Source organism: Thunnus thynnus, chromosome 8, assembly GCF_963924715.1.
Source record: "Thunnus thynnus chromosome 8, fThuThy2.1, whole genome shotgun sequence".
NCBI classification, from domain to species: Eukaryota; Metazoa; Chordata; class Actinopteri; order Scombriformes; family Scombridae; genus Thunnus; species Thunnus thynnus.
In genome coordinates, this window is record NC_089524.1 from 29444926 (window position 1) to 29472895 (window position 27970).

At 37.6% G+C, this 27970-nt stretch overlaps 1 protein-coding gene across 3 annotated transcripts in view; it reads right to left on the bottom strand.

Moving 5' to 3' along the window:
• The window catches only part of LOC137188274 (uncharacterized), a 155726-nt gene that overhangs the window by 110505 nt on the left and 17251 nt on the right, over positions 1 to 27970 (bottom strand). The window contains exons 3-4 of one of the 3 annotated variants that reach the window (XM_067597866.1): positions 7603 to 7770; positions 1592 to 1696 (exon numbers count right to left, since the gene is read on the bottom strand). The exons of 1 other annotated variant lie outside the window; for it this stretch is intronic. In XM_067597866.1, the coding sequence (XP_067453967.1) occupies positions 1592 to 1604 (13 nt within the window). In that variant the 5' untranslated portion in view covers positions 1605 to 1696; positions 7603 to 7770. Of the gene's footprint in view, positions 1 to 151; positions 1416 to 1591; positions 1697 to 7602; positions 7771 to 27970 lie in introns of those variants that run through there. One more of the 3 variants, XM_067597863.1, reaches the window with a different exon arrangement.

A 27970-nucleotide genomic window follows, 5' to 3' on the forward strand; every position in this document is an offset into this window, starting at 1 on the left:
TCTGGCTGGGCTTTTGTGGTGTGATTATTTTACCAAACTGAAGGTAAACCTGATTAAATGGTAACCATTTCTGTAAATGAGCAATTACAAAAGATGTACATGGTAAATTATTAATTCCTTAATCCAAAAGGAGGATCAGAAAAACAATTACCGATCCCACAGAATAGTAGCCGAGATGCTGGAGATCCTGGCAAGAGTAATTGAGGAGCCTCTCCTGGAGAATATGAAGTCATATCAAGCCATTAGCCTAGAAATGGATGAAACCACAGATGTCTCCGAACCGACAGCTCAACATACTTATCAGGTATGAATGTGGGAGCTGTTGAAAGGTGAATTAAAAAATCATGTGCCCATACCTTGAAATCATACTGTACATATGCCAATAAGCATCACTTTATTTCAGTTACCTGGACAAAGTGGGACAAGTATTTAACCAGCTGACACCGCTTTGCTGCTGCGAAGGACATTATCCAGAAAAAGGAGCTCCCAACAGAAAGACTGTATGGTCTTGGGACTGATGGTGCAGCAGTAATGACAAGTATTGAATGTATTACTAATCAATATTTTACACAGGGTAAAAATATTGCTATATATTATTTGACACTTTCCTGCACTAAGGTCAGGTGAATGGGGTTGCAAAGTAACTCACTGACAGCTTCCCCAAGCTCGTTTCAGTAGCATGCGCCGCTCATCAACTTGCACTTGCATGCAAGGATTCATCTAAAGAGGTAAAGTATATGGGAACAATCAGAGACCATCTCCAGGAACTCTATTTGTACTTATGCAACAGTGCCAATCGAACAGCAGCACCAAAGTCAGCGGCCACCGTCCTTGGCATCAGTGACTTGAAAATCAAGGTGTGCTCTCCACTGTTTTTGTATACAAGAGCCCTATGGCTTACACTTTTATCATCTTGTTTATTTGGTACTAAACAATATTCTACTTCTAGGAGGTAAATGATGTCCGGAGCTGTCCCAGAACCTCACCATTCAGAACCTGCAGAGGAACCGTCCAGCTGTGCTCGCTGCATTAGCAGAGGAGGCAGACATTAAAAAATGTCCAGTGACTGAAGGGCTATACACATTTTGTGCAACCTACAGATTTGTTGCTGCTCTTTATCTTCAAGCTGATGTTTTGCCCCACTTCCCACAGCTGTACAAGGTGTTCCAGAAAGCTGACGGAAATTTTTTGGACATCATAGAGCAGGTATTTTCCAGATGCATTTTGATTTTGATCTTTCATCGAGACCTTAGTGACCCGAATGGATTTGGGTCCTTCGATATCACCCATGAGGAGGAGAGGAGCAGGAGAGGGTAGGAAGCACAGGAGCAGCCTCAAGAGGAGCTGCGGACCAGACTCCTTAGAGATGTAAATGCATACATTTTCACCATAACTTTTAAGGAATTATTTTTTCCTTATTTTGTTGAAAAATGTATTGGTATCCGTCACTGCAGGTCCTCAAACCTTATATCATCAGCCTTCTCGAGAGCAGATTGCATAATCTCTACATTCTTGGAGCCTTCAGTGTCCTGGAGCCACAGGCACCTACTGTGGATGACACAGCCAACATTACTCACCTGCAGACACTTACCAGGAAATTCCATCCTGGACAGGAGGCCACAGTTGTCCAAGAGTAGATGTCATTCAAGCAACGTGCTGTAAGGAGCATTCATGGTTATACTCACCTCCTGTAATCCTGTAAAACACGTGTGATCATACTTATCTAACTGTAATGTAAATCATAACAGTTATTGTAAACATGACCCAGGCATGTATTTATCAAGGAACATGTGTGGATGTCATTTGTATTTGTTCCAAAAATGATCTTTGAACTCCACTTTAAAATGAATCAATTTGCAGGGATGTGATTTCTCTGGAAAGCAGGATTCCAGTGAACTCAACGAGTGGGCAGACATCTACCCTGGTTTGTCTTTCAAAATGGTTATGCAAGTTTGTTTCTATTTCAGGTCAAAACTGACCTAAGAAACAAACTGAAAGGAGAACACCTGGCTGCATGCCTCAAAATCTCAATAAATAGACCTGCCCCTAGGCTTTAGAAATGTTTTTTTTTCCAAAGCGAGGAAAATTAAATGTTGCAACAGGGAATGCCAACTGTGCAAGTAGGCACATGACAAAAGGCTAAGGAGAACAACTTTGGATCAAAAGCAGAGTTAAAATGTTTTCATATGTTGAATATATTTTGAAAATGTGACATGTATTTCATTATGTAAATAGTTATTTATTTTTAAATAGTTATTTATTTTGACATGTTCATCAAAAAGCAGAGTTACAGTCTGTGTTCTTTAATATATTTTAAAAATGGAAAATTTATTTTAATATGTAAATAGTTATTTCTTAATAGTTATTTATTTTGACATATACTGTAGATAGTTATGTATTTTGAGTAGCTACTCATTTGCAATAAATAGTTATTCATATACCTTTGTTTGACTAGTTTATTACTGAACCTGTCTGTCCCACACCGGGCCGTCAGATGTCGCATCACCACCACCACAAGTACATTCTAAACCTGTAGGAAACACTGCACTCCTGCTCACTGTAGCACTAGTGGCACAGTAGAAAGAAAAACCTCAATGCAGAAATTGTTTCCTGTCTTTATACGGTGAGAAAAAAGAGTGGTGGAAGGACATTACAGACAGGATGACTGTACATCTAATGTATGGTATTCAAAGATATGGCACCCTTCCAAACTGCTGAACAGTGGTGAAAAAACTGGAATGGTAGTAAAATCAAGCCTCAGACATTTTTCCTAACATGTACTGCAGCTGTATTGTGAAACTCCCAACTTAAGCCCACTTATTTGTAAGAGAACACAAAGGCAAAAGTTATATTTACTACTCAGTCTGTCTTTGGTAACATTCTTTAGCAGACTGACTTCTTGGTTTAACACTGGCCTTTGGTACCTACAGCAGTTGTACATTTTTTTCTATGCACTTGGAGGTTAGGAACAAGTGTTGCACATCAAATACTCACATACTTCTTATGTACTATTCAATGTATGAATGACAGCCAAAACTACCAAATATAAAACCCATGTTTAACAAATTGAGATTATGACAGAAAGAAAATAAACATTTATCATTACAGTAATTTCAATTAAGCAATTCAGTTGCACTTTAACTCTGTGAGACATGAGCTGCTGACATGGCAGTGTGAGTACTTTCTTAACCACCTGGGGTAAATGATTATCAAATGTCTAAATTAGTAAGGCACTGTGGATTTAATGATGGCTTGTCTATTCATTTCTCATTCTCTCTCTTTGTGATGCTCTCAGACCCATATCTCTATTAAAAAATAAACTCAACTTGCTAAAAGCACGTTTTTCTGTTCTCGTTATAACCTACTGCTCCCTATTCGACTATTATTAGCTCCAATACATCGACTGTAACATTATTCTAATATGATAGCTTTTAACAATATCACCCCAGACATCTCTGATAAGAAGCAGCACTTTTCTCAAAACAGAAATCATCAAATAATTTCTTGATTGCATCATAATGCTATAAGGAGATGAACATGTATTTGGTAAATGGAACATGAATCCACAAAACAACAAACCAAATGCATATCATCCATTGATGGAAACATCTGTGAATCATTATGGAAACTTAGGCTAATTCTTCAGAGTTCGATTCATTAAGGAGTTTGTTAGTTTCAGTGGCTGAGCCCTTATTATCATGCATTTAGGAAATGAGGCAAATAGAGAAGGCATAAGAGCCCAATCAATAGCTCTTTTCATTTTGCCTTAATGGCTCCCTATTTTTTCCCTCGTGGACTATAAAGAACACAGGGGAGGTTGGTGTTACAACCATAAAATGTAATTTCTCTGCAGGAAAAAACATAATAATGCCTCCTATCCCCTTTCTGCATATTCCTATAACATTCTGCAAAATTGAGTATGGATTTAACATCAAAAGGTTACATGAATTTTTCAAATGAGATATTAAAGTCAATATTTCAAGCAGAGGATATTTCAATTCAGGGGATTACATGATAGGGGCTGTGCGCTAAGATGAGCTGGCTTGCAGGCATGGCTACAGTTTTGCCACAAAATTAACTTGCGAGAAAAATCATGTCGAACAAGGCAAGAGATAAAAAAAAATGCACAAGACCACTCCTTTAAAATGACAACGCTCCAAATAAAAACAAATTTCTATGTTAAAACACTACAGCACAGCCTTAACAATCACCATGGAAACAGTTCAGGAGTACTCAAACAGTGTCTAGATTTCTTGTCTGCATTTTAGTGAAAACATTTTCTGTAATTCAAATGTCTACAATATTCAGGACACAAACAAAAGACTGATGGACTGCACTGCATCACACTAAGCAGAGTGAACTGAAGACTTTTCGTTTTGCACTGCAAATGATGACGAGGCTTCTCACTGTACTAATAAAGTTTAAGGCATACAACAACATGCAACAGCAGTGCACAAATCAATATATTCAATTCAAAACTAAAATATGAAAGACATTTAAAATATTTACTTTTGTAAGAGGTCGAACACAGAAACAATCTCACATCACATGAATTAAACAGCCTGGACAATCACATGGTTTTCTGATTCATGTTAAAAGCCATAAAATAGTAGCTTGATAATAGAGATACATGCGATCTGTCTCAAGTTGCAGTGACAGCAATACTCCTTACTTTACATCAATAAAAGAATGTTAAATTATCCTTAAAGGATAAGACTGGTGATATTCTATGTTTTTGTTATTGTCCAAAAATCCAATGAAAAGACCAAAACCATGAATATATGCTTTTATATATAAATGGTCATGAGTATATACTTTGATTTTTAAATAAGGATAGGTAATTTTCTAACAGATGGGGACTAGTTTTTTAGAAATTGTTACTAAAACAGAACTATTTGTTGGGGACTATTTTCAGCAGAGGATTTGGTGCTTTAGTGAGTATTTCCAGCAGCAGGTTGGTGTATGTGGGACTGACTCAAAATAAACTACTGTGTGTGTGTGGCTCATTAATGTGATTTTAATCGTTTTTGGAAAACAACAGCTCTAAAGCACAGAGGAATAAGATATATCAGGCTTTGACTGCACAGACAATACTTTGCAGTAACATGGATACTGTAAATCTGCTTATATACACTACAGCACATGCAGCAGATCAGTAACCAGATTTATCCTGACCTTATCTTGGAGCCATGGCTTACTGATTTTAACTGTATTAGTGATAGAAGATGCTGCTTTCTGACTTGTTTCCTTTTGGGTGTGTGTGTGTGTCTGTGTCAGAGCAGACTGACAGCCCAATGAGGGGACAGTCAGAGTGTAGCTTTTCCTCTCAATACTCAGTTGTTCAGTGGCGGAAATTAACTTACTTAGACTTCTACAGGCTACATTGTGTTTGTTTCAGTTTTAATCTGACTTTGGATGGAATTATTTTAAATATGAGGACGCATCGCTCTGTGTAATTGCCTCTCTTTTCATCCAGCCACTCTGGCCTGTGCTTTCTGTCTGCAGTTTTTTTGTTATGCACATGCATACTTGTGAAAAGCTAATTAGAAACCCATTTATTTGTATACACGGCAGAGAAATCTGCCTCTGCATCAGCTGACTGTAGCCTGGTTACTTAAGTGCAGTAAACACGCTGAGTTATATGTATTACCGACCTCTGCATTGGTAGGATTATACATGAAGTCGCCCCTGTCCTGGTGCCTGTCCTGTTTTACCACGAGATACAAACAATATGACGACCCACTGATCAATATATTCCTCTATAGTGCCACTACAGCCATGAAAGCAGCTTTGTGAGCCTGTACTTTGGCACAGCATTGCTTTGAGGTCAATGCTAAGGTCAGCATGTTAACATGCTAACAATGACAATGCTAACATGCTGAAGTTTAGCAAGTATAATGTTTACCATGTTCATCATCTTAGTTTAGTGTGGTAGAACATCTTCTAGTTACCACTAAACACAAAGTGCAGCTGATGCTGATGGGAACATTATTAGTTTTGCAGGTCATAAATCAAAGTACTTGATGATGGTGCTATATGTAAAGTGAAGGAATCATCAAACTTATAACAATTTATCTTGAGAAGATCATGAAGGTGTGTACTAAATTTCATGGCATCCAATTGTTGTTGAGATATTTCACTAAAAATCACAAATGTTAACCTGCTGGTGGAGTTATAGGAGAGTCAGACGATCACCAAAGTCAGTAGGATTCATTGTCTTTGGATTATGAATGTTGGTCTATAATTTCATGGCAATTCATCTGATAGTTTCTGAGATATTTCAGCCTGGACCAAAGTGGTCGACTGACCAACCTATCTACAAACTGACAGATCAACCGACACCATCTTCCCTCGAGCCATGCTGCTAACATGGCTAAAAAATTATTTTGGACAATTCAATGACAATTACTTGTATGGTACAAAATTAATAATAGAGCAAAAGGTAGCCTACTGGTAAAAGACATATATCACATAACCACAACATCTGAGGTTCGTTTCCAGCCTTTCCGGCTGTGGACCTTTCCTGCATGTCATAATGCGCTATCCATGTTTTCTGTCTCCCTCTAAAAAAATGCCAAAAAAAATTATATTAAAGAAATATATAAAAAATATATAAAATAAAAATAAGGATCAAAGTCCTGAGTTTTCTCCACAGTTTGTGCAACATTGGTTTCTGGACTTTCTGGTCTTTGTTCATTCATTGTGTGGTATTAGATCTCCCTTCTTGTTCCCATGTCCATGTCATTTCTGTTTGGCTGATTTCTCTCTGTGTCTGTGAGTGTTTGTCTATTCTATTAATCTATTTGTTTCAATTTTGCATGTGCATGTCTGTAAAGTGCTTTGTAACTGTGTATTTTAAAAAAGTTCTATATAAATAAAGCTTACTTATTTACTTAGTATTTAAAGGATCATGATGGGATTCTACCACATTGTCCATTATTATTATTATTATCATTATTATTATGTGACACCACTTTGTGAAGCTTATAATGTGGCATTGTTTTAAGCATCAAAGATATAATTTATTGCACAGCTATTGTACTGGAAAGCATATGACTCTAAAGGTGTTTCTGATATTGTATTAATTTGCCCCCCATCCCAACAAGATAATTAAACATGGAATGTCACCCAAGAGCAACAGAGTGTATAGTTGGAAAAGGTTTAGAGGACTAAGGTTGAACTAAACCACTTCCATTCACATTTATGGAGCTGGGAGTGGACTGAGTCATTGGACTGGGTCTCCTGATTAACACACATTACACTGTGGATGACAGTGCAAACGTAGGTCTATTATATATTGCATGTAAACAAGCTGTGTAATCAAGTCCTAATAAGTCATGAAACCCTGAACACAACAGCATTTATGCCAACATTGTTCAGTATTACTGTGACTACAGTCAAAGACGAATTATTTCATGAACTAGTTGTACTGTAGATAAGACCACTATTGTCTGAAGAGGCATGAATTAATCTTGTTGACCAAAGCAAAAATCACCCCTCTATTCTCCTAGATTAACAGCTGTATCTCCAATATGCTTTTAACTCGCTAATTAAGAAACAAGAGCTGATTCTAGCAAGAAGTGATCCAAAAGAAAGTTTTACCTGCTCTAGATCAGTGGGGGTATTCTTGAGGGAGCAGGTCGTGGGGTGCTCCTCTTCCCAAAATCCTCCACGCCTCATCCTTCATCTGCGGCTGCTCGTCATGTCCCATCACCGGCACAGTTACACCTGAACACTCTGCTGCTGCCAAACACCTGGCTCCATCTCCCACTGTCCAAATGAAAAATAAGCATAATCTGCCTTTCTGAGTATCCAGCAAATGAGGGATTTCATGACAAATTGGGTGGAGGTTTATTATGCAAAAGGGGAAAGCAGAACAGAGGCAGCGAGGAGCTAAAATAGAGGGAGGTGTAGTTAGGAATGGCAGAAATTATGGTAATGACTTGAAAAATTTTGGCTTGGTTGCTAACTACTGTGGGTATAGTTAAGGTTCATGCAATGTTTTTGTGGAAAGGAGAAATGAGAGATACTATGGTTTGTTTGAATTTTAACATCATGCTTATAAAGATTTTCACTCTAAGGCTGCATTCACACCAAATCTGGCAATCTGGCACTATGACACAGGGGGCTACTATGGTGAGGGTGTGTTGTTTGAGGTACTAGCGAGACATTGAAATATAATCCAGGAAATTGGAGTTATAGATTAATGCATTTAAGGAGTTATCAGAAGCCAAAACACTGCACAGTGGTTTATAAAACCAACTCCTGCAGTGTAAACGCACTGACTACTGTTTTTCACGCATTGCCAGATTTGGTGTGAATGCAGCCTAAGTGGGTCATTTCTGAAGCCAAATTAAATCCATACATTTTAATGCAATTCATTTTACATATCCTATGTTTATGTAGAACATTTACTGTATATTTCTATAATAAGTCAGTAAGCATCATCATGATTCTAGTGTAATGCTTAACCCAGTTTGTGTGAGAACCGCACTGAATGTGGTGGGAAACGTGCATCATTCTGAGGAGAATTTCAGATTCACACTGCAATAGTAAATTAACTGCCTCAATAGCTTGATGGATGTGTTTCTTAAAACTTAATTAGTGTGAAGTTCACTCAGGATAAGTGGGCATTCAATAAATGCCTGGCAGTTGAAAACAAGTGGCATTCAAACACATTTCAAATCATATAAAACTGAGGGAGCGCAGCTGGAAAATGAGTCATGAAGAAGCGAGAGCAGTGAGTACAAAGGCAGCCAGATCGTCATGGTTGACGTTACCTACAGGGGTACGTGAAGTAGTCAAGGGCCGTTTCCAAAAAGCATCCCAAAGCTAAGATGATCATAAAATCCATCATATGACCCTTTTTAAGCTTAAGAGCTGTTTCGCAAAAGCATCATAATGTAAGACGTTGTTAGAAATAATTGTAGATGGAGTATCTCTTACCCGGTTGTAGGAGTCTAAGAGCATCTTAAGAAACTACAGAACCAGAACTGAAAATGGCATGTTTCATGTTTTAATTGTTTATTTCAATACTACTACTGTTTTTTTTTAACCACTGTCATTCTCTGTAATGTTTATTGTAATATGAGTGATGTGTAAACTGAAAAATAGGAAAGCAAATGTATGTTAACACACCTACAAAAGAAAGAAAAAATATGATGTATGTTTCTCTTCTGGCTAAATTGTCACTTTCACAACCCCCATCCCGATCTCCAACCAAAGCCCCCTCACTTACCCCATAACCCCCAATGAAGAGCAAAAAAATAAACATAATATATAGACAAGTGTATCATCCCAGTATCTACAGATTTATCCACACACAGACTTACCTAAATACATACAGTACATGCTTGCAGCTGTGTATACTCCAATACACCCCTAGTAATTTACACATGTACACGCATATACAGTATACTGTACAGACACAGTACCGGTCAAACGTTAGACTGATACTGTATACTGTACAACTGTAGATTTACAGTTTTTGCAGGAAAAAGAAACACATGCGGACATGCATGCATACCCATTTATGCATGTCTGCAGTATCTCCATATACAATACAAAACATTATAATTTATCTTCTCTTATCGTGTTATTCATATTGCATATATTTCCCTTATGCCTATATACAGTAGGTCTAATCCAGACATTATGACAGTGACAGTCACAATAAATGACCTGCATATGAAACTTATAGGGACCATCATGTCTTGATTTTAGTTTTAATTTGTGCTTAACAGTAACTGCCTCAAGCTGCAGCTAAATCAATTACAAATTAAGTTCATCTTCTTAAAATTCCTTCCACCCATTAACATGAATCTTAAAAGGCAGCAACCTGAAAGCTGTAAACTGTTGACTGCACATTAAGCTTCATTTTCATAAGTTATTCATAAGAGTTGTATCTTATGAATGAAGTATAAAACGTTTCCATGTAAGGCTGAACAATTAATTGAAATTTTATCAAAATCACAATATGGCCCACTGCAATTTTCAAATCGCAGGAGGCGCAATGTTTGTTAAAGGTGAAATGTGTGTCAAAATACCATTTTAAATGAAATACTGTGGTGCTGCAGAGATGTCCTGATCTACACATCATATTCTACAGACTGAAGAAAACATCTTATAATGTTTTTCATTGAAAATGAGAATAATAATGTAAAAATGATCATTCCCTCTCTTATCGCAAATCATATCACAATTGAAATATCAGTCAAAATAATCACAATTAGATATTTTTTCAAAACCGTTCAGCTCCAATTCCAGTGTCTTTTACAGCATTTACTGTTTGTGATGCATGTATTTTTCATATATGCTGTTGCACAGCTTACAGACACACACTATGTTACTTTACTGTGTATTCCAAATTCTCTTCAGCACCATAGGACGCTGATGTTAAGAAGACCAGCAGGCCCGAGCACTGGCTCTTAAGTGCCGCTTTGGGAAACGTGTAAAAATGTAAGTGTCCGTAGAAACACTCTTAGAAAATGCTCTTAACTTCTAACATCAATCGTTATCAGGAAGCAGGACCCTGGTTTCTAGATTACACAACAATAAGTGAAAAAACACGTCTGTGCCCTAACCTAGAAGTTAACTTCAGAGAGTATGCAAAGCAACCTTTCTTATAAGTGACCAAAGCAGATTATTAAGACAACACTAATGCAGCTAAACAAAGCAGTGGTACTAGAGCCTGACAGAGCATGTAAGTTGTGCTGAAAACCTAAACACAACTGGAGAGCTGAGATGAATAAATATCAACTTAAGGAGGACTGGGGACAGACAAACAACAAGGGGGAAATGGCTTCACTCGGAAAATGGGACATTTAAAAAAAACTGCTGACATCTAAGAGGCAATTGAATTTGCATACCACAAACTTTCATCTGGGGGATGTGAAGAAAGACTCCACCACAGGAATCATTTAATATTTAATAAATTAGAAACAGTAGCTATGGCTAATTAGAATTTGCACATTTACAAATCAGCCCTGATAGCAAAACAAATTATGAAATATAACGCTGCTCTGTGGATTACCAAGGGAAAATCAGATGATAGACAAAGCAAATGGAGTATCACTAACAACATACTGTCAGAACACATCACACAGCTAATCCAGTTAGAGGAGGGGGGGGGGTGCCATAGAGGCTTTTGCTTTAAAATATTGATACACTATTCCGTAAAAGCTTTTTTTTTTTCTTTTAGTGAGAGTACATTCAGTCTAACAATTGCTTATTGCTCATGGGTCATTAGCCTCTCATCCTCTGCTGCTTGGCCAGTTTGCTTTGAAAGAAAGGCTTGTGATTAAATGAATGTGTTTGCTCTGGTACTCCATTAGAGGAGGTCTGCATGCATTGTTTATATATGGATACAAAGGCAGGCAGTGTGTAAACTGTTGTTGTATTCATTATTAGATTACTTCCTGGTGCGATGGCTTTTGGTAAAAGCCGTGGAATTCTTGTAAGTGGACAAGACATGCACTCAGAGGAAAAACATTTATCAAATGATAAAGGCCAAGGCCAAGGTATTCAAACTTAAGTAGTTGTATAGCAGATGCCATACAAAATCTACATCAATAAAAGTCAAAGAAATGTGGTTTAGCATATAGTGGATTATGGCTATTCTGCATGTCAGCCGCAGGCTTTTAACATAATAAAGTGAGAGCATATTTATCATAATGTAGCAAACACATAATGTAACACTTTAACTCCATTTTACTCCAGTTTGGAGGTATTTTATCTGCTTTTCAGTGCAGTAAGGTTCTCATCTAACCTCTACACATACAGTATCTCCACTTCACAAAGCTGCTACATCAAACCACAGGAATAAATACTAAGAGAAGCCAGAGCATGATGATTAAATACATACTGAATATTATATATGGTATTACACACCGAAAATGTTCACTCATATGCTAGAAGGTCATTTTATTTCCCCAACAGCTCAGTTGTTCATGTATATGCACAATTTTAAATGGTAATCTGTATTTCATCAGTATCACATATTAGTACAGTTAAAGTGCAAAATAACACGTTGCCATGCTCACAGCTGAGCGATATTATATATTATTGATATTATCAATTTTTTTTTTTTTTTTTTAAATCAAGAATAGTTTTTTTCCTATCAGTCAATATGAACTAACACAATATAAATTGAGTATCTCTTTTGAGTTTAAAGATCGCCTTAAACCTAAAACTCCCCAGTACATTCAGCGCCTTAAAATGACCAACAATTGTACGAGCTGCAAAACATGATGTCTGTTAAACATGGTCAAAGTTCCAAAATTTGAGGTGAACATTTGTAAAAATGCTCTGTGTAAGACAAAGCCCATGTATGCATAGAAATGAAATGTTTTTTTTTTTTTTTTTTTTAATTTTATTTTCCCAACAAGTTTACGTCAACTCATCCTGCACATCTATAAAAATCTTTGTTGCTGAGCTTTTTCGCTTTATCCACTCACTTATTTTTGTATCTGATTCTGGCTCGAACATGAACGGATGTATTTCAGAAGTTGGCATTTCTAGTAAAGAACGAGTCTGGAAGTCTGCCAAGTAGCATCTTCCAGAAACTGACCAATCAGAACAGAGCAGGCTCATAGGTAGGGGGGGCCTTAAAGAGACAGGAGCTAAAACAGCCTGTTTCAGACAGAGGCTGAACAGGGGCTTCATAAAGGGCCAGTATAAGATAAATATGTTTTTTGAACTTTAAATCATGCAAAGATATTCCAGTAGAGCCCCAGAAAAAATATATGGACATGGAAATATGCCTTATATGTCCCCTTTAACAACATATATATACAACCAGTCTGGTTATAATAGCCAAAGTATTGCCATACACTTGTCTTGTTACCTCATTTATACACAACAGATGGTCATTTCTCCGGATATCTATCTGACTTTCATACCACAACAATAGCATCTTTGCAATACATGTCGTCCCCTATCTGAGGAGCAAAAAGCTCTCCCTATCCCTCAAACTAATGGCTTGGTATTTTGGGAACGGTAAAAAAATACGTTACATAAAACCAACAAACAAGGCCGCTCAAGTAGCCTGATGGTTAAGGTGCACCTTTGTACATGTCATACTCCTCTCTTAACCCCTCGCTTCCTGTCTGCCTCTACTATCATCGAAAATTAAAATAATAGCAACCAACAAAGAAAGGGCTAAATTGAAGGGGTGGATTTTGCCAAGTGGCTACCAGTTAGTTGTTTATTAGTAAGCTTGTAATATTTTTATTGGGCTACAATAAAAACTCAAAGAAAAAGCATCACCACAGTGTACAGGAAAGATTTTATTATTGTAAAGGCTACTGTGGAAACCTTTGAGCTCCTTGACAACAGGGGGTCAAAAACTGCCCTTTGAGTAGAGAAATGTGTTGTGACATTGTCAGCCTTAATCTGCAACTCTGTTATGAAACCCTGCTATCATAGTTTAGAGAGTGGAGGTTTATAGACAGAGCAAAACTACAGTTTGTGAATATAAACCATAAGTTTGCCTAATCATGTACAAAAGTGAGTTACATCATGATTAGAAGTGAAAAAGGCTGTTCAGCTGAAAAGAAGAAATATATTTTGTATGCTACTAAATAAACAGCTTAGTGTCATAACAACATAACAACCTTCTGCACTAATCCACACAGATGGAAATTTCAGACAAAGAAGGTTTTGTATGCGCACACATACATTCTTTGTTCTCAATTATGTAATATGCATAATGTGTGATACAATAATACAAAACATGCCAATTACAGTATATACTGAATATGCCACTTCATATACTGGCTCTCCAGGAAGTACTGTAGCACAGTTAACACAAGATTACATTTAACTGATAGCTATTACAACAAATTAAACAAAACGTCAGAATGTATGCACACTATGTCCATTTTCTAGGGGAATACTGTATATATTTTCCCCAACAACACACTACTGCATGATAATACATCAGTACTTTGCCATGAACATGAGGCGACATTGAATGGTATGCATTCAGAAGCTCATAATCTTGTGGGCCTTTGGACTATGTTAGAACATAACTAAAAGACGGCTGTTTATCTGTTCCTGAGTGAAGTCCTTCTGGCTGCTGGCTGTTGTAGATTCTTTATGGTGTTAAATTACTATAATTCTGCATCAGTCTCAGAACATAGATTTTGGTTCCAAATTAATTAGATTTTTACCCACATTTTTGCATCATTGATTTTCTTTTCCTATTTTTAATATTAAAATTTACAAACTAATGTCAGCATTACACAACATTTGCAGCAAACCTTTTTAAACATGCAACAGCAATTCCCACTGCAGCATGTGACTGTCATTAAAACCATAGCTAACCTGTAATGAGTGGTCTCATTTTTCACAAATAATGCTGTTTTGTTCCTCTCAGTGTCCCGTTGTTATCATTGGTCTATTAGCATTTGCTGTCTAGAAGACCAGTATTTTAGAAGCCTGTTGTTTCAGATGACATAAGAAAGACTAAATAATGGAAAAATCTTCATTTTTAGCGATCTTTGCCCTAAACAATAAACAATGCTAATAATAAAACTGTGTTTAATTCCTAACCAATTCAGAATGACTGAAGATTGACAGAAAATAAGTTTACATTTAGAGCTGCTGCATGTTGCCCTGATCCACTCAAGCCATGACAAGCCAATCAACATGTCTCAGAAGCAAAATAAAAGAAATTTCCAACCATAGTAAATGGTGCATGCTTTTATTTATTTCATTTCAAATTCTCCTCACTTTATTGGTATGTAGAGTATGTTGACATATGGAACACTCCACTGTAGATCAGAAAACTGTATTTGAATTTATAATTTGTGTTTGCTGTCTGTACTGAATGTAAGCAGAATTTTAAATCGAGGACCTTCAAAAAGACCAAAAAGAAAACAAAAATACATTTGACATGACATTATGAAAAAGATTTTACAAACATAAATTCCAGACCAAAACATCTAGCCATCAGTGAAAAACATGTGTGTCGCCACTTGTACGCCTCCTCAATGTCACATGAATGCGTCAAACAATGGATGAGGAATCCAACATGGCTGCCCTTTTATTCAAATGAAAATTTAACAACTAGTGTAAACACCCATCCATCCTATCATGGATGCTCATAAGACATGTTGAACAACAAATACACTTATACTCGAATTTTCTTTTTATTGATACACCAATTTTTTTGACGATTTTGACTTTTTTCAGCAGTTTTTTTACGCAGAAATTGCTAAATGCGGAATGTGCTAAACGACATAGACGAGAGCGCTCTTATTATCCAGGATATTCTGCATGAACTTAGCATGGTCCCCTTCATCAAAAGCATTGCATATGCCAACCACAAAACCCTCTCCATTGCTGGCTTAATTTTAGTTTCCGAACGACACGTATGAATGGTCTCAGTGCTGCTGCTGTACTGTGCTGACATACAAAAAATACAGTCAGCAAGAATAGTGAAAATTAACCTTTTCAATCACACTCTTAGTTTTTCCAAACAAGACGTTATAGAGCTGGGTCACAGATGAAACTCTTGGTATGACTCATATTTGTCCGTTTCCAGACTTCAGGAAAACTTCCTTCACTATTACAGATAGAAGATGAGCAATGGCATTAGAAAAGTCCTCTGTGCACTCCTTCAGTAACCAGGCTAGGATGTTATCAGGTCCACTTGTTTTTTATGAATTAAGATTAATAAAATCATCTCATCTGACCTTTGCTAAAGAGATTATTCTGTTTAAGAGGCTGAGGAAGGAGAAAATGGATACAAAAAAAGTTTTTTGAGGCAACATTTTTGTCCTCTCAATTCTCTCAATTAGTATTTTCTCATTTGTTGATTCTTCTTGTCCCAGGACCTTGTTAATAAAAGCCTAACATTTCTTTTCCTTTTTTTTCTGACTTTCCTCAACTTTGCTGATTTATTATAACTCCTTTGTCATCATTGGCTTGTCTAATGAGGTGTATGTTTTTATTATTTTTCTCCCCGGGAAGCACACTTTTAGAGCAGTTTGAATAAAGTTGGATAATATAACTCGAGAAATTTAGTCTTTGAATTCATAAACAGAAGACCGGTCAGTGATATCCAGGAATGCTCCAAAAGTATTTCATTCATGAGTCGTTAAGTGACCTTTCATCTGCTGCTTTTCACAGTTCTATTGTTTGGACTCAAAAGCAGACATTTACGGTCACTGGAGCCAAGAGGGACTAGAACGGTAGTGCACATCATATCTTTTATATTGGTGAAAGTCATGTTCAAAGCGGTTGGTCCTCTGGTCTTATTTTGAATATCTGTTGAATGTCAAAGTGAGAAGAGATCATGGGTAGATGGTTAATTCTCTGTTTTATTTGTGGTTGATATAGTATGTGATATTTTAATATTTGAGCTTTTATTTGCTACACTATGGACAGATATCCACAATCAATTCATTTGCCAGTGGAGGATTTTACTGGAGGTCTGGCCCGGCCGTGTCTGTACCCACACACAGTGAATATCATTACTCTTTCCTTCTTTTTGCTTGTGCTCTATTATTTACATAAACAGGCACACACCCACCGCTTTCCCCCCCGAGTCCTAAGCCCTGATCTTAAAAAACAAGACAGATCATACAAAGTTCATGGCTGTCTGCATGTTAGAAAACATGCTCGAATTTTTGACGTGTTTAAAAAACATATGATCAGAGGCCGATCTCTTGCTGTGCTCAGTAAAGAATCAAATATTCTCTTGCCTCTACTGATATCCCATCTGATGTTGTGAAATTACGTTTAATATTTCCTTTGAAATTAGCAAAAAAAAGCGCAGTTTGAAAAAGCACAGATCAAACTGTAAAATTTAAAAGACAAGGGGTCGGTCAGTCACTGGCAAGGCACAATGATTCTCTTTCAGTTGGAGGAGGGGGGTGTCATTTGGAATCAAATACAACATCCATTTCAAAGGGCACACTTATTTGATAATCAGCCATGATGGGAAGCCCCAGAGAGAGCAAGCCATCCTTGATGAAAAGGGGAGAACTGGCTGAAATTACGACAAGTAAATCCTTCTCGCTGGTGCCACTGTGTCCAGGAAGGCAAGCGAATAAAGACATGGTTACTGATGAAGATCAGATGATATACAGTACCTTAATTTTACAGACTTAACAGACAGACAACAACCTCCAAAGTTAACAACCAAGCTGAGGGTGTACACTCAAATTTTGCACAAGATGTAATTTAGTCAGCATCTACAGCTCAGCATCAGTGTGTCAGCACTTATTCTGTTGATGCAAAATAAAGTATGACTTCCATCATCTCTCATTTGATGCCATGAACATGGATAGTTTTGTAAGACACTGTATGTGATGTAAAGAAGATTATTTTGTCCTTCATGCGGAGCCCCTCCACGGGCATGAGCTGCAGGCTCCACCCCTCCATCCCCATGTGCCAACACGTCAATCAGCTGTAATTGCCATCCTGGAGGAACAACATCAGGCCGTGGAGCTCTAACCACACAGATTCATTGCAACACCTAATCTGTTAATGAGCTCAGCATGGCTATTTTCAGCATTGCCGCAGACATCATAGCCATTGCTGAGGAGGCCTGGCGCGGCTTCCAGTGACAGCAGAGGACAGTTGGCCTGTTGGAGGAGGTACAAAGCAGACCTCAGCCTGCACGCTTCAGGACCGCTCACTCCACATCCTGTTTGGAGGGATATGTGTGATCCCAGCGCATCACACTTGCTGCTTAATATTCTGATTTACACAGCCACTTTTTCATTCCTTCAGATGCTGCATAGTGATAGCCCATCATAAACGTATCGCCATGTAATCTAGGTTAGATCTGCTGCTTAGTTTGTGTTTAACCTAATTCACAAAATCATCAGTGATTTTATAATCAAATTGGGTAAATAATGTATTAAACAAGGGACCGAAAAGACACACATTTGTTTCCCAGCAGCTCTCTGGAGCTCTAAGTTCTGTTGTTCAAGAACAAGAGCAAGAAGAAAAAAGCAACACAAACAATCCTTAATGGAACTGATACAAGAGGCTTTTTAATTATCTAACTCAATCAGCTAAAGACCAGCGGATCAATGAATCCCCATTACACTCCCCAGCTCTGTGCCCAGACAGCAGCAGTTTACATCAGTTCAAACAGCAAGGCATGCTGCAGCTAAGTGACAGATTAGGTTGTGGCTAATCTAATGCAGCCACAGCATTTGTACAGAGTACAACTTTAATTCAGACTGCAAGCTTCTCTCATTGTGACTATGTCACTTAACTGATACAACCTCTTTGAAATACTTATTGTCCCCTGCAGTAGATGTGACTTTAAATTTTGAGAGCTTGTGAGAAAAAACATTTGTCTGGGTAGACCACACTATGGGAATTTGTAGAACAATAGAAGCCTCATTTTGAGCCCATCTGATCTCCTGGTTTTCAGATTGCATTGATCATAAATACACCACAAGAAATAAACAATACTGTGAAACCAAAGCATTAATTACAACTCATGACTTGTTTAGATTTGGGTTGTTACTAGGGTTGGCTGCTGATAGCAGGTTCCATTTTGGATGCAGTTTCTAATTAGCAAAACAGCTGAATTTGCCAAGCTTCAATGTTAATGAAACTCTTATTGAACCTATAAAACTCTCCTTGCTTTTTTATTAGCAAAGAGCACTGTAGAAAACATTACCGTTGGCAGGCTTCTGGTTTTTAAAAATGACAAACCCGGCAGCAGGTCATATCACCTGTCACTAATAAATATTAAACAGTAACTTTAAACCCCATGAAAACCTTATCTTTGCTAACCTCAGGTGGCTTAACATCTCATCTTGCTGCAGTGATGTACAGGTGTACTCAAGGACCCAGTGACATCACCATAGGGTGTGGTTACAGGTGTAACAGAGCACATTTCTGACCACACCCATCTGTGGTGTTGGTTGTCGTCAGAGGTGAAACATGCTTGACATGCATGAGGATATCCATTATTTGGAGCAAATAGCTTGTGAGAAATAGGGTGTAAAAAGAGAAAGTGGGCTTCCCCTATTACTTCAGTGTGTCAGACAGATTTAAAGTAATTTATAATTGAAGTTTCTTCCAAATGTTGAAAGCTAAACGTAATGACATTCAATGAGCAATTCAAAAATATTCTGATTCAGTAAGTGAATTCAATAAAGGATTCACAACACACACATAGTGAGAGTGTTGCAACATATTCTCTAAAATGTCTTTAATTGTATTTGTAAAAAACATGTTGGGATATTGTATTCAAACTTAAGTAATATCCAATCAAATTGGTAGAATCTTATTGGATATTCCCTCATATTACTTCATCTATTAATTACTGCTACCTAAAGCTTCACCCCTCTGTGTACAGAGAGATACTGGTGGATTCTCATCAAATTCTATTAGTTGAATGCATCTGGACAAAAGTTTTCCATTTTTAAGATTTCTCTATATCAATGTCTATTTTTTAAGTGATGGGTATATACCCACTGGATTATATCAGACTTGAATTTCATTATGTCGATTTCGGGTGCAGAGTATTTTCATCGGAGGATTGTTGAGTCCCAACATGTCGATCATGTTTGGATTGCAGAGAATTCAATATTTCTCCAGGAAAACATCATCATCCAGAAGCATTCACAGCATGATGTATGCTGACATGCAAAAGTATTTGGTAAAAGAAAAACTCTATGTTGCTGAAATCATCGATTCATTTCTCTGCGATTTGAGATGGTTTGTTTGGCTTACAAAGAATATAAAATGAACCTAAGATTAAATCAAATCAAAGTCAGCAGCTCAGTTTCACTGAAATGATAAAGCAGTGTGTGATATTGAATGGGCAGTGTTGCTTGTGTCTCGGCCTCTGTGCAGATTTTTTTTCTCATTTGTAGGCATCCGCACAATTATTTTGGGTAGTGCCAATTGAATATCTGATTGGGGTTATGAATTCAGGGGATTAATTTCACTGCAACAATGCATCAATTGTTTCCAGTAAGAGACGCAGAGGCGGTGTTGTTGTTCGGTAAACTGATCATACACAGAGTGTACTAATGCTTCTGTGGTGGAATCCATTGATCTGCTGTCCCCCTGCATAGTACTTTCCTAATGATATCTGAGATGCCACTGTTACAGAAACGGAGAGCAGCATTTCCCCAGCCCTCTAGAGCAATTTATTGTGGGAAGGTAATAATAAGTCTATATTTGAAAAAATGGACTGGATGAGTCCCTGTCTGAATGTGGGCTCTGAGCCCGAAACCACAGCGGCTCATGGTGGCACTGGGAGTCATTTTCAATCTTTCTTCAGTGGGAGACATCATTGACTGTAAGAGAGCAGTTACAAAGAGAAGCTGCATTGTATTTGTTAGAATGCACTGACTTTTTCCAGCTTTTTACTCACTCTGTTAGCAAATATTGTACATACAGTATATATCAAAATCATTGTCTTTTCAAAAGTATTTAAAATTACTAGTAAATAAATATAAAGTCATGACAAATTTATGTTATACTGGTTGTACAATTAAGACTTTTTAACCAGTGTAATCTCTTCATTTATTTATATGCTGTTCTGTTGATACAGTTTTTCAAAGACAATTTTATCATCTGATTCTGGTTGTGGCCAGATGATAAAAATGACAGTGTCAAGTGACATGCTGGGGAATTTTATTTGGTGTTTGTATATCTGATGTACTGTCTTGTTTTACTAACATAATCAGGGATTTTGTCATGTAGTTGAAAATTTAATAAGCAACTAAAACCACTATCAGCAAATGTATTTGCAGAGCCTGTTTTTTCTCCCAGGGGTGATGTGTGTCAGTGCTGCGGCATCAGCCACTGTATGGTAAACATAACACTGAAACAAACCACAGTCAAGTTTCTGGCCATCGATCTTCAGTCATTAGCTATGAGCTCATGGCGCCACTCAATGACCAGCAGGACTCTCAGGGTAATATAAGCTCGTAACTCCGCTATTGATCTTCACACGCCCCTTTCTGTGTCAAACACTCTTAATAGAGGGTGTCAAAAAATTTGAAAAATTGGTTGCAGTGAGACCTAAGGTCAATCCAGTTTGTAATTCATTTTCAATGATATTTATGTTGTATCAGACAGGCGGAGAGAAATAAAGACTGACAGATGGACAAATAACTGTTGATCTTAGTTTCACTTGGTCAGTTTTTGTTATTTTGATTTAGTTTTAGTCTTTTGAGAAACATGTACATTCAGTAACATTTGAGTCATATGTTATTGCTAGTTTTAGGCAACAAAAGTTTTAGAGTAGTTTTATTCTCATTTGTGTATTTCCAATTTTATATCATTTTGAGTTGTTGCCATTTTTGATGTGCACAGGTACCATGCTTATGGGTGGTGTTCTCATGTATCGCATGGTTAGCAGAAAAGGCAGTGTTTACGGGTTTATAATAAACTGTAATAGTTCACACACACAATGCCCATGTCAGTCCACTCGGTACACAACACACTCAATTTACTCAGTAAATCAAGTTGTCATTACAAACTCTGGCTTTTTGAACAGAGACACTCTTTCACTGTGGTTCTTGCTAACTTGGCATTATTACAGCTACTTGTACTCACCACTCAAGCTTGAATCACTCACTTGTTCACTTAAAATACTGTCTACTGTCTAGGTTTAGCTTGGGATGAGCAGCTAAACTGTCAAAGGACATTAACAGTGACAGATCCCTAGCAAACACAATAGAGGATGATTTAGCTTGTTGATAGCCTGTATCAAAAACTCCACCAAAACTGTATCCTTTTAGCCCATGACTATAATTTTAAAGTTAAGCCAAATTTCTGCCAGATTGGCTGTCATTGGATGTTCAGTTTGAGGGGGGCCATGACACCCGTTTTATTGCCTGAACAATCAACGATCTGGCTGTCAGATGTAATTCTGGTGTGTCTGAAAATACGGTCAGCTGTCCTGTAGTTTGAGCAGTACCAAGGTCCGATTTCTCAGATGGCTGCTATGAAAAGATCTGATCCATCTGATCTAACGTAGTCTTGAATGAACTGTGCTGTGATAGAAATAAAACTGAAATCTTTCCAGCCATCTGCCACTCCATTTTTTTCTCTTTGCTTTCCATTCATAGTAGAATTGCACAAAATAATGCTGCCTTCTCTTTTTGTCAACAACGCTGAGGACGCAATCATCTTGTTGAACTTAAATGGTATTGTCAATGGACAAAATCAATCAGGGTTTCTGTGTTTTCTGTTTAGTGTGGGCATATAAGTGATATGTTTTGGCCATATAGAATGGCCCATTAACAGCAGTGTAAGTTAACACATTGTACTAAATGAATAAAAACAAAGTCTGCCCAACGTAATCATGCACAAATGAAAGTAACATTAATACTGAATTCACAGTTCTTGATAATGTTAGTCTACGTTGTTGCTTGATTTCATGTTTTTTTCCAACTGTTTTGTTATCCGTTACTCTTTCATTACAGCTAACATAATGGCAGAGACATAACATTACTGAAATGATGATGCCTATTACTGCAACATGTCAAGCAGCTATATCTACTGCTGGAGGCCAGATGTTTTGGCCAGATAAAACTTTTATGATAATTAATTTTTTGTACAGTGTGGGCAGTTTTCACAATAAAAAATTAGGCTATATTGTCATGAATTGGCCCCTCTTTTCTGATTTGTATGTTTGCGACTGCCGGTGCACTGGTAGGCTCAACACGCAATGGCTGATAACTGGTGATGTCAAAACCGTCAATTTCAGTTACAACTAGGCTGAAAATATTTTTCTATTTCCAAATTGTATTTGGTCATACCTATGTAATAAAAGGCTTGTAAAAGTTTGCATGTGTTCATGTGGATGAAGACTTCTTAGATTTAATCTAATATGATCTAAAAGCCTAGGTTGACATCATTTTTCATAATAGATACCATGGTTTTGGGTTCAATAAAATTTTTAAAAGATAAAAAAAAATGTTTTATATGCATAAAACAGAAGACTGGAGGCTTAATTTGTCGTCCTCCATTCTTATTCTGGCACAGAATTTGACAAGGAGGCTTTAAGAGGGCATAATTCCTTTAGCACCACAGGACAACACAATAATGGCCATTTCTTTTTAGTATGTTACAGTGTTATATTGGTGAAGTCTTTACTGTCGTCTAGATGTAGGCATATTCACGACCAAGCTTTGTGTTTGCGTATTATTTAAAAAATATACATCATCAAGACTTAAAAAAAGAAATGTTGGGCTACTTTTATGATTGACTGGGTGGATGTGAGTCTATTATGTGCCAGTCAAATCTGGCTACACTGATTTAGGAGCAGGTTATGATAGATTTTACTAATTGAGAGCAAACATTGTGTGATTCTGCAGATGCATGCAGGTCGTTGAATAAGACTAAATTAAACAGCAATTAATTTTTACATCATGATTTACAATTACAATTGATATTACAATTTCTTATTTGTCGTCATTATTTTTATTTTCAAATGTACCATTTCATTTAGTTTGTGTTGTAGAAAAAGGTGGTCAGCAAGTGACAGTGACATGATTAGACAGACATAGAGATTCATACACATTATAGATTAGTAGATAGACTGATTCTAAAATCCCATAATGATTATCAGTAGCAATATGATAATCCAAGTGCAATTTGCTTTTAAAAAGAGCTGCCAATCTAAATTCATGCAATAAACATCAAGAAAAGCTATCTGAGCATCATCATTTCCAATAAAATTTTATTTCAGCAAAAAGATAATTGGATGATTTCCTGAGTTCCTGAGAAGAGTTCTATTATTAAAAAAAAAAAACACTTACTTTCATTACACCAGACTTTGACATCATTTCAAGTTCTCATTTTACAAAAAGTGAAACTGGAATGGAGCACAGTTCAACCCCTGGGCTAATCGTGGGGCCTTTTATCTGTAGCAGAAAGAGTGTCTTTTGTCAGAAACAGCACCCTGAGTCTGGAGTGAGGAGGAGGAGGGGGAGGGAGAGTTCTGGGCATTGTCTCTCTGGAGGACACTAATGGGTTTTGGTGTCATGTGTTTTTCACTCAACACTTGACACATGGAGCCGTTCTCCTTCAATCACTCCACTTTAATGTCCATTACGATGAGGTATGCCAAGGTAACATGCTGACTTTTGGTCACTTAGATTGTCCAAATTGAGAGTCTATTTTAAAGACTTCTCTCTTTTTAAAATACCATCCTTTCTTTGCATCTCTGCACGTTAAGTTGTCTTGGTAACTGTATCTGGTGTGTATGTGATACCATTTTAAAGGGAAAAGTGTGTAAGAGTTACCATCTGTCTATCTGAATACCTTTAGCCATTTTCACATATGAATTCTGGACAATGTCTGGAGAATCAGGTCCAGAGTTGCCCTTCCACACATGTACCACATAACAGGAGACTCAGAGACGCAATCTCACCTACTGGAAATACTCTGTTTGGTTTAGGCGAGGGGTGGTGCCTGGGTACTTCATGTATTTGGACGCATGCAGGAGGCAGGACATGATACAAAAAGTACGCTGCTGAAATTGCAATGTTTTGTTTAAAGCACATCGAAGATGGCAGACAAGGCTACTGACTCATCAATAATGATGACTGTTTTTGCGTTGATATCAATACTTCATGTATTTGGACGTATCTGCAATATTAAAGAAAGAGTGGAAAGCATTATACAGGCGGCAGTTTCAGTTTCGCACCAGTCACATGATAGAAGGGGCTCAATGGGAAATTTAACAGACTTTGTACAAAGGAGCTGGCAGGGTAGAGTCCGTCTAATGTCCAGTCTAACTGATTCAGCTTCTCCAAGTAATGTCTAGACAAGTTCAGGGTTGCAGTGCATGTGTGAGAAGGACTTCTGTGTCTGGCCATGTAAGTAACAAGAAACTATTGGTTGTAATTCTCTTCTCAAGGAACTAGACTGTCTAATGAACCCCTGAATGCCAATGAGGGTGGGGGAGGAGGCTTCACAGTATTTGGGGCAATAAAAGATGTACTCTATCTTGAAAAAAAAAAAAAAATTCTCCTGAAATACAACTTCCCCTTGTCCTCACCTGGCACAATTTAAATTATTGCTCCATCCCAGTAAAGTAGGACACTCCATACCTCCTAATCCATTAGGCAATTAATTTTGGAATTTAAAACATTGCTGCAGATTTCTGCCGAGAAGTTGTTGTAGTTGTACTAGACAGAGAGCACTCGGGGGCAGTCCCTGAAACTTGAGTAGATGATTAAGTACATTTCTGCTCCTGAGAAGAGATTATGTCTTGTGCCAGTACCCGAGTCAGAGGACGGAGCATGGCTGTGGAACTTGGCAATGGTCGAGGTACATTGAGATAATGATGTACCTGTCCTCAACAATAACGCTAATCATATCTCACCTCGAGGGTATTGCTTTAAGGTCAGAACAAATTCACTACCATACATTAAGTCCTTGTATTGTTTTAATGAAGGTGCATGAATCCCTGCTGCTATGGACTGCACTTACACCTCAAATACCCTGTGTGTATAAATGCCTCCAAATCCTAATTCTCTTCTCACTTAACAGGAAAAATACGCTGAAATACTGTACACCTCGGAACACCAAACATTATGAGTAAGGAGATAGTGACATTTAAGACCGCAGGCCCATTTTTAATGAATGTGAAACCTGGCCCAAGTTTACAATGAACCACAGTCGAGTGCCCTAAAATTATAGCCATGCAACACCTTTCCACTCTGCACACTCACAAGGGCAGCAGCAGCTCTCCAAATGTATGGGGCCACAGAAACGAGCATCTGTGTCGACGCCAGGGCCTGATGGGAGTTTTTCATTGAGGGAGACATAGAGATATATTTATGTTTCTCCCCCCATTACCAGAGCTTTAAATAATCAAGTAAAATAAATAGCATCCATTAAACTGATCACATTGTGCTAACTCAAATTGTGTTTATTATGCTAATGGTACATGAAATTAAGAAAAAGACCTTGATGCCAGTGGATTTAATTAATGGGCTTTGGGAAAGGCACTGAGACATAATTCATTTCTGAGTAAGTAAGTCTCATTTGCAGTTCCATGGGTCCTCATGCTGCTGATTGCCTGAGTTATTCTTGCAGATGTGCTGCTCACAGCATGTCCCTCCATTAGAAATGAACACCTCATTATATAAACTACCTAATTAAACATAATACAGCTCCGCATTGACTCATTAATGCGTAGCCTTCTTTTCTCTGAAGGAAAGAATGTGAGGGGGGAAAAAGGAGAGAGAGGCAAAGATAAAGCAAATGAGAGATAAAGAAAGAGAAGAAAAGGCGCTGTGAGCGGTACAGACAAGTCCACTGTAGTCCCATCGTACAAAACAGTATCTATACCCTTTCACAAATGAAAGTCATTGTTACAAACACAATAAAAAAGTGATGAAAACATCGGCTTTAGGTGTGACAAAACTGCTGAATAGAGTTTTCACTCTCTACTGATACAGTAGGTGATATATTATTACCTACTGTATTATGAAGAGAAACAGTAGGAGGAACATCCAAATTTTCATACAGATTGTAAGTCGCCTTTTCATTAATGACCAAAGGCTAATATACTAGATAACAAAATCTCATGTCTCTGTTGCTAGCTAAGTGAAAAAGTGAAGTAAAGAAGGCCAAACAGGGTTTGAGGAAAAACGAGATCAGTCTGTAAAACTGAGGCCACCCCCCTGTGTGGCTCAATCACCCCCAAAACCTAAACCAAACACTTGCTGTGCAAGCCTCAATAATTTAACACTAATTAAAAAGACACTTGGATATACTACAACTTTCAGTGCTGCAGAGTAATCAATCGTTGACAGGCACACAGGGCTCCATTCATTGCTTTGTATATGTGTGTCCAGGTGTGTGTAAAGACATTTTTTCAAAATGATGACACTGACCAGTCTTTAGCTCCTCATGAAGCTATTCTAGGATTGGTTTTAGGGTTACACTTGGATTTAGGACTAGATTAAAGTCATGGTAAGAGGTGAGGTTTGGAACATAGTGCTGATGGTTGATGTCTGGGTGAGGGTCCTCACAAACATAGCATTTGTGTGTGTGTGTGTGTGTGTGTGTATGTGATCTAAAAGCTAAGGGCCAACTTAATAGCTTTTTATGGAACTTTTAACTGCATCTCATGGTCTTCTTCAGCTGATGGAGACAGCTCAGTTGCCATGGGAGCTGATAATATACACTCCATGACAACTGAACAATAACACTTTAGTTGTATTTATAAAAGTAAAGTATAGCTATAAAATGAATTGTGGTGTTCCTCAAGGTTTAGTTTTAGGCCCTAAACTTTTTAACCTTTACATGCTGCCACTTGGAAATGTCTTCAGGAGGCATGGCATAAATTTCCATAGCTATGCTGATGACACACAATTTTAAACTGCCATGTCTCCTGATGAGTCAGGGCCAATACATGCCCTTTTTAACTGTATTTTCTACAGCTCAACCAGGATAAAACTTGGTTATTGGTACTGAAGCTCAGAGAAACAAACTCAATGCAAAACTGCAAGCACTGGTATTAACCCCTGTCAACACATAAAAAACTTAGGAGTAATCTTTAATTCAGTTCTTCACACTTCACATTAGAAACACTAGTGCAGTGCCCGCTCAAATTGTGCCTGTTCGGAATGGGCCGATTTCTCAGTACTTAGAGGACAGTGCGCATCCCCTAAACGCCTCTCATGCAGTCTATTGGTAGACACTACAATTTACTGATGCTCCCTAAACACCATACATGCAGAATATCTGGAGACTACAATTTGAAGTTCAGCTGAAGTTGATTGGCTGAACTGTAGTGCCTGTTCAAACGTGCATGAGACATCCAGCACTGTCTTGGACATACATGCAAAGTTCCGCCTGTGAGGAATGGGAATAAAGCTCAATTCTCTGAACTTTTTCAATTCATTCGCCATAGTAATTCTTATCACTACGGATGCCAAACAAGAATCATTCCTATTAATTATTCCAACAGAAAAGAGCAGCCTACCAAGGACAAAAGTCTGAGGCTACTGGG